Raw genomic sequence first — 11438 nt, 5'->3', positions numbered from 1 at the left:
CTGGGCTCATCCCCACTGGCTACCAGCAAAGGAGAGAATTGTGTTCAAATCTCTCTGCTTGTCTAATCCCCTGATAGATCCCCTCTCAGTACTCTTTCGCGCAGTACCTTTCTTCTGGTACACTGAGATCCGCTTCCCTTTGTACCGTGGTGATTCCTAAGTTTTGTGTCATGAATGTTTGGGTTTGTACCTTTTCTTTTGCATCTTGAAAACAAGGAGAGGGGCTCAAAATGTCCAAAGAGACAGAGCACCAAAGTTGACAAACTAACTAGAGAATTCCCTTTGGACTAAGCAGCTTCAAATCACTCCATTCAATATCTATGCTGTCACTCTCTATTGTATTTCATACTTGGAACACCTTCATAAGGAATACAGAATAATTATTTATTGAGAAAATATACATTTAATAAAAATTCAAGATACAAAATCACACTGTCAAATCATCAAATTGAGTACATATTAAAAACATGTCAGAATCACAGAATGCCCTCTGCCTATAAAAAACATAATCAACTTAGAAAAATTCATAATTACAGCAAGAATCAAACACTACATGGAAGGATCATAGATGGGGCAAACCAACTGTGCCTTTGCAAGGTTAATTCGAAAGTATTGTGAACAAGGTCAGGAGCAATAAAATATGGCCTCTGTACTTCTTGTCCCAATTCGAATTTAACAAATCTTTATGCCTTGACGCGTTTCGGTGGGACCAAATCAATAATGCCACCTTCTTCAGGACTTGGCAAAATAATAGTCCTTCCTTTTATTTCTTAGTTTCAATAAGTATATCTTAATTTAGCTCCTGCTGTCCCAATATGTTAAGTAGATCTGATTAGTCAGGGCGGGAGACCAGCTTAAAGTGCACACGCCTTAACAAATATGATGGGAAAGGCCTTGTTTCAATTGCCTGCGTTTTAGATAAAACGTCTGTCTCTTAGATTCAATAGAGAGACTGTGATGTTCAGGAATCCTGGGATATTGTTTAAAAGTCTTACACTTGCGGCGCTGTCACCTGTGTCGATAAAACTGTAATCGGTTTTGTATAAACCATTGTTTGGGCTTCCTGTTGCAGAGCTTGGGCGATAAAGCTCCAGCTTTCTGCCACTACACACCACTATGCACCGCATCTCTTTGCTGGTGTGGAAAAGTTTTTTTTTTGCAGCCCGCCAATGCTGGAACCTGCTTTTGCAGTTTGTTTGGGATGAACTAGATCTTCTCAGATTCAGGAAATGATTGAACGCCTTGCTGTTACCTCTCATTTAGTTGGTGGGTTATCTATCCAGCTAATTGGGACATTTGCTACTGGACATGTTTTAGTGCCAAGATTCTCCAGTATTGGTAAACGTTGACGCTCTGTAAAGCCAAACTACAAATAAATATATATACAAATATTGGTATTCATTTATTTTATGTGTATTAATAAAGCAAAAATGTACACTCTGTTACTCAGACATCACATATAATATCCACACACCAACCATTATGTTTGCACAACCACCACTGTTTGCAGAAACACCTGTCAATGAGACAAACACCCAGTTATATTAATTCACTCACTAACAGACGAAATCAACCACCATGAACCACTCACACACACTATTGTACATCCACACAGAAACCATCATACAATACCATGTGAACCATCATACAACCACCATTTAACACATCTCATTTTTAACTCAAAGAACTAGTAGGTTTCTGAGTTAAGATCGACCTAGGACAGCAGAAAGAAGGCAACAACTTAACTTGTGAATTTCTTGCCTTTTAAGATTTCTTGTCAATGTCAACATTAACATAGTGTATATGCTATACAGATGCAGAGAGTGGGATGTGCTATTTATTACCATTGTTCATTATTGGTAGGGCTCGTGACTCCAGGGAGGTATACATAAATGACACATTGAGCAATAGTGACTGTGTAGTTTTGCACCATTTGAAGGATCTACATGAAATTTGGCACTTATTGGTGCATTCTGTTAGAGTCGGTTTGTCAGCTTGGTGCAAATCTGTTTGGTGGGGGATTAAAGGGTAGAGCCAAAAGCTGCATTTTCCTTTTGAACTAAAAAAAATTAATAGAATTACCCCAAACATGGCCTGAAACTAGAAATCTTATTCAAAAAAGTGCCTTTGAATGGGTTGCTACAAACTCATTCAGTAGCCTTTGAGATATTTACATTTCAAACATTTGTCAGCAAGCTCAAAAGGTTACTCAGTCAAGGGCCTTTGCATGTGACTCTGCACGGATCTGGATCTGGATCTGGATCTTTGGAGAGATTGAGGATCCAAAATGTTGAAAAATAAACATACCTCACTTGATGAGGGCAAGCAAGATCTATGAGGTCATGGAACATTCTAGGATCCAAGCCATCCGATTGCCGGCAGTACTTGCGTTTTTTGTTGTAGTGTGTGCCTCAGGATCCCAGGCAACAAGGTATTTGACCAGGTTGTAGGTGACATAAAGAGTACAAGGTGGCTGACCGAATATTCCCTGACCCCAGAGAGGATGTAGGTGGGCCCAGAAAGTCAAATTCTGATCCGAATATTAAAAAGCCCATGCTTTTCACCCAGGATTTGAGGACCTGGATTTGGGACCACAGATCCACAAATGTGTGGGTAGATGAGCAAGTATTTTGAAAACGTGGCCAAATGTAGCAACCTTCACTGATTATGGCTGAAGACCGTGCATTGCAAAGATTGGCCATCCAGGAGACTGGGAGCTGGGCCTTGCAACCCTGCTCTTCATGGCTGTTAGTCATGTGCAGAGTTAGCCACCCATGTATGGTTGGGAGGAGGGCTTGCTAAGGTAGCCCCCAGTGTGGATAAAGGCCATGTGTAGAGGCGATTGGCCAGCCATTAATTAGTCAAGAGGCCTCGCCATTGTCAGGGCACTCTGGCAAAGGCCTACTGTACTTGTCCAGAAGCCATGCTCAGCCGAGGCTGCCCACCCATGCTGGGATGGATGTAGGGTCTAGCCAGTACATGGGCAAAGAACATCCACAGCACAGATTAATCTTCAGAGGCTTGGGTCCTGGGTCTATAGGTCAGGCCCTTCAGTCAACCCCTGGTGGATCATGGCATAGGTTGGTTCCGCTTCCTTGGTTGGGTTACAGGCAACCCCCGCTGTGCACAGCCAAAAGCCATGTAAAACATGGGTTGTTGCACATGCTGAGTGGGTGCAAGGCCTGGACATGTGGCCAACCCTTGCCAAGGAGGTTTCTAATGAACAGGACATGGATCAAGCATAGCATCAAAAACCCAAGGGTTCCCTGAAAGGTTCGTGTTGTGAAGAGCCATTTTTTTAAAGCACAGTTTGAGAAATGTTATCCTCTCACTCTACCCACAAGTACAAGCACATGAGTCAACTATATAGCTGACATGCACACAGTATGATTAGTACTGATGGTGAACGTGGTTTCAGGTTTTGCTCAGAAACAACCTTCGAGCTACATGATTCCATTAGCCGATTGCCTTGAGAAAATAACGCATTGACTTAAAGACTCTAAAACATGAAGTAGGCATAACTTTAAGCCCTGCACTGTTTCCCATGGCAGCTCAAAGTGAAGTCACACCACGTGTAGACTTTTGCAGCTTTCAGTGGAGCTAAGATCCCTTGTCCATGGTCTAACAAGTGAAGTACACAAGACAGATTTAAATCACTATGCATTTTTACTAACCTTAACCATAGTTATGTGTGGGAAAGGCACTTCAACTCTGCCTTGTACGTAATACAGATGAACCTCAAACGTATGCTATTTTTCTTTGGGCACACATTATGTATATCTACTTGAGTAATATAGAAATTGGAACTCATAATCAAACATGTAAGTACTATTTGAACCTTTTTGAAGGCATTGCATTTTGAAAAGACAAAACCATAGACGCAACTTAGAATGCAATTTTATTGAACATTAGAATTTAGCATATAAAGCTTTTTTCTGTAAATATAATTTGAATGTAAACATATTTTATACACTTTGCTTCCAAATGTATTTAGTAAAAATAGTTTATACCATTTTCCTGCAATGTAATATTTGGCCAATTTAATAGTATATGTGTGCTTCTTAAATTAAGGAACAGAAAACAAAACATTGGTATCTTCCTAGCTCATAGAGCAAATACACAATTCATTCGGTATTTCGCTGCCGAGCAGACTACTGAAAACCACTGCACAAAATTTGTCATTCAAATCTCACGTTCCCCCCCAAAAAAAAATCCTCCCAATAAAACAAAATACCGCTATGAGCTGAAGAGCTATTTTCTGAAAGGAATGCCTAGTCTGACTTTTTTTGTTATGCGAACAACATTTAGCAAAAGTTGCTAGAGAGGGGACATTATCATTCATAAACAAAGATACAGCAAAATCCATTGTTTTTCTTTTGTTCCAAGTCATAAATTCCAAATCCAAACAAAAGAGCAGTCTATGCGAAAGAGGACTCCACCCCTCAGTAATGATAAATGATCATGCAATCAAGGCACAGGTTATATTTCCTACGTTTCTAGATCCACTGCTCCTTTGAGCTCGGTAGAATAATTGTACTCGGCTGGATCAAACACCCAGAAGTGTAAGTCTCACCCAAAAAATGCCCTCCCGCCACACCCACATTCATACCAAATTTTGAACCTTTTAAATTTGAGACCCTGGTAATGCGATATTGCCCCTAAAAGTCATGGCTCGGTGTCACTGCTTTGTAATCCTTGTGTGTGTTTTATGGCGCCCTTTGGAAAGAAGGCATCACCTGATGCTAAGAGAAGGCACACTCAGGGCAGGAGAAGGTTACCCTGGGTATCCGTGACCCCCTGTGACAGCATCAGGCAACAGAACTGACCAGAGCTTGAAGAACCAAGGGAGAAGCTATGGACTCGTGAGACACTTAAAGGGCTGCGTTGACTCCAAAACTGAGAAAGTTATTGCCCCATCCATTGTTTTTACTGGAAATATTTGTAGAGCATCGGCCGGCCCGGAAGGCAGTGGAATGAGACACATAGCAATACGGTATATGTCAAGCAGGAGAGATAAACAGGTATGTTCACAAAGTGAAGTCAGTCCAGTATAAGAAAAAGCTGCACAAGAAAACAAGACCGAGGCAATACTAGGGGAGAACATTAGAGGGACAATTTGGAAATGGTACAAAGGGGTGGATTTTGAGATCTTTTCAGAATTGTACTAAAAAGGGAGGAAGTCTGATTTACAAAGGGGGAGGGGGTCATTCGATGGGCATGGCCCATAGGCTGAAAAAGCCTGTTGGTAATGGACATTTTCAACAGTTGCTATGAAGCCTGTGTGCTAGGAAAATGTATCTACACTAGATTTTCATTACATCGTTGTAAGTAATATTTACACAGAATGTATTTAAATAGATCTAATTCATATAGGGGTAATCCTGGAAAATTGGCATTGATGTTGTCCTCCTGGCTCTGCATTGAACATCTCTGGCACAGGATAACAGGATTTGGGGCCTTATCTACAACAAAGTAACGCAGTGCAGTGCCGCAAGCCATTTGGCTGTGCCACGCTGTGTTAGTTTGGAAGCAAAGTGACACATCATATCTACAACGATATGACAGATCCCTTTGCTTTCCCCTGTGCTGGCGCACAATTGGCTGTCATGCGCTCATGCAGGTACCCTCGCCCCATGGATCAAGGGTGACTGCATTGCGGGGGTTATTGTTTTTATGCAGGAAGAGACACCATCCCGCACAAAAACAATCACAAGAGGTGTTTTTCTCTTTCTATGTATGCTACAGACTGCAGCATACAAAGAAAGAGGAAAAAACGAGGACAAATGAAAAGATTTCTCCTCATTGCGCCTCCCTACTCCTTCCCGGGGGAGGCGTAGCATACTGACACATTTCCAGGTTTACGATTTTTTGTAAATCCGAAATGCTGCAGGATCCATGGGTGTTGCACGGAAACACACACAGCATCACCCATGGAACACCCATTTCACGCAAAGTGCTGAGTGAAAAAGGGACATATTTACAAGAACAGGAAGAGACATGCAGAGTGGCTTTACGTGTCCTTGTGAACATAGAGCACCAAATTGCACCGCTGTTGTGTCACAAAAAATGACACACAGGCGGTGCAAAGGGTTTGTAAATATGCCCCTAAGTCTGCTACATGTTGGTAGTTAGCAAGGGACAAAGCTAACTTTATGAGTATATAGTAACTCATCAAGACATCTATAATGTAACTAAAGAACTCAAAGGGGCATTTTAGTGTAGCGCTAGAATTTCATGACCGTTGGTTGATGTTTTCCTTTGATGCTGTTACTAAAGAATATCAGTAAGAATACCACACCCTGAGAACTATTATGATAAACACAAATTACACAGCATTGCACAAGCCACCATCACTACACTACATCACTCCCCTGTCATTATATCAAAATAAAATGCTTTACTGGTAAATTCCTAATCAGTTTTCATCTTATAGGCTCATACATATATATACATTTTGTTTCTGGTAATAAATAATGCCTGTGCCCAGTGTATGTCAGCCTCCCCCCACTTCAAGCAAGTCACTGATTCTCTCTCAACCCTACTAAGCTTTAAGAGGCAGTAGCATCTCAAGGTATTCCTGATTCACTATAGGCCAGTATGATTCAGCAAAGAGGTAAGATGTTACAAAATGACTGACCTCATAACGAGATATGACAGAAAATGTGCAGGTCAATGTATGTAGCTTGATCAGCATCAAATAAGCCAGACACAACTGAAAAAAGTGGCCAACACAGAGACACTAATGAAGAGGAAGAAGGAAATGTTATTCAGTAAGATCTATTTCTATTTCCTATGTTATAAATGTAGAGAGTGTATGACTACTCAGGAGAGGGCTCATTTGCTTACAATAGCTCCCCTCCATAAGGTAGTTCTGTAGCTGCAGGAGAAGAGAGTTCCAGAATTTCAAAGCTAGGCACCTGAGCCAGCATCAACCCATCTTGGCCTGGTTATATCTTGGGATCTGAGTCAGCAGAACATGAGAGAGACATAGCCACCTGGTAAGGCAGAAGACGTTGATGAGGCATTGGTTGTCGACGGGACCAGACTGGGACAAGGCTCTATAGGTGAAGCAGGGAGCCTTGAACTGGCTGGACTTTGTAACTGTGAGCCAATGAAGATTCCTTAGCTGAGTAGAGATATGAGGGTGCTTTAGGAGATGTCCAAGAGGCGAGCAGCAGAATTTTGGATGTTCTGAAGTCTATATGGGAGAGCCTTATTGATTCCAAAATACTGCAAATTGCCGTATTCCAGGCGACAAAGTAATCAAAGCCTGGACTACGGTATTTGAGTGGAAGGATGTAGTGACCAATGGAAATTCCTTAGCCATAGAAGGCCAAAGCAACAGGCTACCACTGTGTTGCTCTGTCACTCAAACTTGGGCTGGTTGTCAATTAAGATGACTAAGTTTTTAACCACCAGTGCAGGAACAGGAACAAAGCTGAGATCAGATGGCCCCCATTGGGGTCCCCAGAGGCTGGATTGTTTTCCAACAATTAATATCTCTGTTTTGTTGCGAAACTGTTCCTATCCATCTGCTTTGCAACAGATTTTAAGCAACTATTGAGTCGAATGGTCGAAGGGGACCATTGCCTGTGTCTGAGGATAAGCTGATGATGATCTGAGTATTATCAGCACAGGAAGTATGGAAAAGCTGAAGATGTCCACAATGTCTGCTTGAAGTCGAACATAATATTATAAAAGCATGCCCTGCTGTACGTTGCGGTGGGAGTTGAACGGATTTGAAGTGACCTGAAACAGCCAACCGGCTAAGAAAGATTAAAAACATATCAAGGCCTACCCTGCAATACCACACTCAAATTGTCTGAGTAGGAATTGGATGAGACACAGTGTAAAAAGCAGCACTCGGGTACAGGAGGTTAAGGGCTGTAGTTCTATGTGTGTCCAGAGTGGCTTTCAGTTCTTCCGTGACCTCGAAAAGAGCTGACTCAGTGCTACGGCAGGGACCAAAATCAGATTGGAAGGATCTTAGGAGACTGTGAGATTCAAGAAGACTGGATAGCTGTATGTTGACATGTTTTTTGATTATTTTCGCAAAAACTGAGAAGAGCGAGACTGTATGGCAGTTCTCAAGTTCAGAAGCATCTAACGTGTGTTTTTCCGACCCATGGTAAGCTTCCAGGCCTGAGGGACAGAGGCTGCAGTAAGTGACAGGTTTAACAGGTCATGAAGAGCGGGGCTAGCCTTCTTTAGTATCCAGGTGGGTGCAGGATCAAGTGGGGAGCCAGACTTAGTCAACATGAAAAGACAGATTAAAAAATAATAAAAGATGACTGTCAAAAATCATGTAGCTGTCAGCAAAAAAACACCCAGGTTGTGGAGGCTAAGGGTGCTCTTGCAGACAATAAGCGGTTTAAGGTGTGAAGGTCAGTGAAAAACTGAAATGTTGAAGATGTTACTTCAGCAGATAGGAAAACGTATTCTGAAAAGAATATGACACATGACTCAATTGAGCAATCTTAGATTAGAACTGTCAATAGCATAAAAGCAATAATGATGAATTTGCTTCTGTATTAGACCTGCGCCTAAAAAAAAATACTATAATGACTTAGGGCCTGATTATGATCTTGGTGGACAGAGTTACTCTGTCACAAACGTGACGGATATCTTGTCTGCCAAATTACAATTCCATAATATCCTATGACACCTGTAATATAGTGGGCGGGATATCCGCCATGTTTGTGACACAGTATCCCATATGCCAAGATTGCACTCAGGCCCTTAATGTACATTCCTTCGACATGATCCTTATTTACCGCTTTGTTTTCCACAAAAAAAAATGTTAAGCCCTAGGCAAGAGAGTCTGACCTTTACTTGATGCTCCGTGCAATGGAAATGGAACCCGGCATGTCAATCAAGGTTAGATGTTTTGAATATCGGACCCTTAACCCATGTTGCTATCATAACGTAGACATATTTTCAGAGTCACAGATCACCTCCTGTCATTAAATGCTTGAGGGGCAAGACTAGAGTCCTTCAAACATGTCATGGTAGGATGCCATGTCAAGAGGTTCGACCCTAAGCAGCATGGCAGCTACCAACGCCATGTTTGAAGATGTTAAAAGGTCATAACTTCCTACCCCCTAGCTAAACCATCCACTGGAATGTGTGGTAAGATTTCTCTCAACTGAATATCCGCAGCAGTATGACTTCCAAATGTGAGTTCTCCAGTTTCTGACTCTAGCCAAACAGAAACAGATGTATGTGTTTTATATGTGGTTTACCAATAGGATTACTTAAAGTTGTTTAACTCAATGCAGAGCACACTTCAGTATGAATTCCCCATTAGCACCCCTAAAATAATTTTAAAACAGGCACGTTGGCGGGTTTACAGTATGCAATTTAAATCCCAAAAGAGGAACAAATAAGAGGACATTTATGACGAATCTGTGATTTGGGTAAAGGAGTGAATATATAGCAATGATTCCTGTATTCTCAAACCACATTTGATATGAGAGGTGACTTAGAAAACAGTAGTGTAGGTTAGAAGAAAAATATTTTGTTCCTCGCTCTTCATTCTACAGCTCATTCTTCACGCCTGTGGTGGAACTGCTATCCCCATCGGTGCCAGGTGGGTCCTTGGGCACAAACGATAAAGAGGCAGAGTTTATGCAGTATCGTTTACCAGTTGGACGTGGCCCATCATCGAAGAGATGTCCCAGGTGAGCACCACACTGAAACAGATAAAAAAAAAAATCTTGGTGAGTTTCTATCGTTGCTAATTGAATACTATCTCTTGTGAATCATGGACCCCCCTCACACTCAACAATGGTAATAAATAGTATATTGTACACTGCACATCTGCATGTATATATACTAACTATATATACTATAACATGGTGCTGGAAGTTGACTATGCACTGAATAGTTTTGTTATCATGTATTGATCTACGAAGAGTAGTCAGTCTCAGTTGCGGCTGGCATGGACTGGGGATTGGAAGGGGAGGTGGCGGGGGGTCGCATGGGAGAGGGGGTTCACGGGGTAGTGGGGGGTTGTGAGGGGGTTCACGCGGGAGGGGGTCACACGGGAAGGGGGTTTGCCTTGGAAGCAGGGGAGTTGTGCGGGAAGGGAGGAGTTGTGCGGGAAGGGAGGAGTTGTGCGGGAAGGGAGGGGTTGTGCGGGAAGGGAGGGGTTGTGCGGTAAGGGAGGGGTTGCGCGGTAAGGGAGGGGTTGCGCGGAAAGGGCGGTCGCGCGGGATGCGGGAGGGGGTAATTTAAATATTTTTTAAATATTTAAACGTACCTGTCCGCCGGATGGGTCCAGCGTCTTCTCTGCTCCTGCTCTCCTGTTCACAGGATCAGGAAGCAGGCTGCCACGCTCCCTCCTCTAAGCCAACCACAATGCTGCAAGCAGCGTTGTGATTGGTCCAGATGCAACCCCGCGAGCAGCTTATGGGGAGGCCATCTTCTCCATGCAGGTACCAATGCAGCCTACATGGAGAAGGACATTGTGCGCATGACTTACTTGGGCGGCCCCAAGGGGGCGACCAAACAGTCTTTTTGCACTCAGGAATGGGCAGGCACACCACTCCTCCCCTGCCTGCTCGCAGAGCAGACCCCCACCCGCAACCAAACATAAAATGGTAATAACTGAAAGTTATTACAGTTTTATGTTTCTGCTTTTCACACTGTGAGAAAGCAGTGAGGCGATGCTCCTCCGCCCTCTGGTCAGTTTTATAAAACAGGGCACCTCTTCAAACACATAGGTAAGGAGTCTATCCCACATGAAATCTTTAAATATATAATAGATCCACTTATATTTTACTCCAGCCATGTATGAATGGCCAGTGACGAATTGTAACACCTCTTTTTGCTGCTATCTCTGTGTCACGACACATTAATAATATGCAATAATTTCTGCGTTTACGTTCTTATTTTAATAGTTAAAAAACTGCCTAGAAAATTATGTTTTGTGAATAATCACAAGAAATTTAAAATTTCGCCCTACATAAGGGATTATCCACCCATATATGCAGGTGTTTGCCAAATGCCATGTGGTGACATACAGATTTGATCTAGTTTTCGACGCCTGCCACTATATCATATTTACTTAATATGAAAAGGCTTTTTGGTAAAGAAGAAGGTATGGATCATTTTCACGTCATTCCTCTCAGTCATTGCAATCAGTTCTGTGGCTCTCGGAGTGCTGTCGACTGACCTGGCTGCAGCTTGTCTCCACCCTGTGCATCCCATACGAAAAGTCATCGGTAAAAGTAATGGTTTCCAAGCTGATTACGTCATAGAAGGAAGGCCAACCTGCAGAGGCAGAGAAAAGCAGGATTTATTTTTTCTGAAATGAACATGGGGGAAGCTTGTACAAAAAGTCTGCTGGTATTTTGCATGAACATTTTTTGTGAAAACAATGTGATAAATGGTGGAAATAAACAACCGTCTCCAGACGCCCCAATGGGTGAGTGCAT

The 11438-nt window shown here is 42.5% G+C and overlaps 1 protein-coding gene across 1 annotated transcript in view; it reads right to left on the bottom strand.

Moving 5' to 3' along the window:
* Positions 1–3888: 3888 nt before the first annotated feature.
* Positions 3889–11438, bottom strand: part of MSRB3 (methionine sulfoxide reductase B3) — a 270576-nt gene continuing 263026 nt past the window's right edge. Inside the window, exons 5-6 of the mRNA XM_086932986.1 lie at positions 11177–11274; positions 3889–9692 (exon numbers count right to left, since the gene is read on the bottom strand). Coding sequence (XP_086789112.1) covers positions 9537–9692; positions 11177–11274 — 254 coding nt within the window. The 3' untranslated portion in view covers positions 3889–9536. The remainder of the gene's footprint in view (positions 9693–11176; positions 11275–11438) is intronic.

This window comes from Lissotriton vulgaris, chromosome 1_1, assembly GCF_964263255.1.
Source record: "Lissotriton vulgaris chromosome 1_1, aLisVul1.2, whole genome shotgun sequence".
NCBI classification, from domain to species: domain Eukaryota; kingdom Metazoa; phylum Chordata; class Amphibia; order Caudata; family Salamandridae; genus Lissotriton; species Lissotriton vulgaris.
Note: the sequence above shows the minus strand (reverse complement) of the source record. Positions and strands in the feature narration are given on the sequence as shown.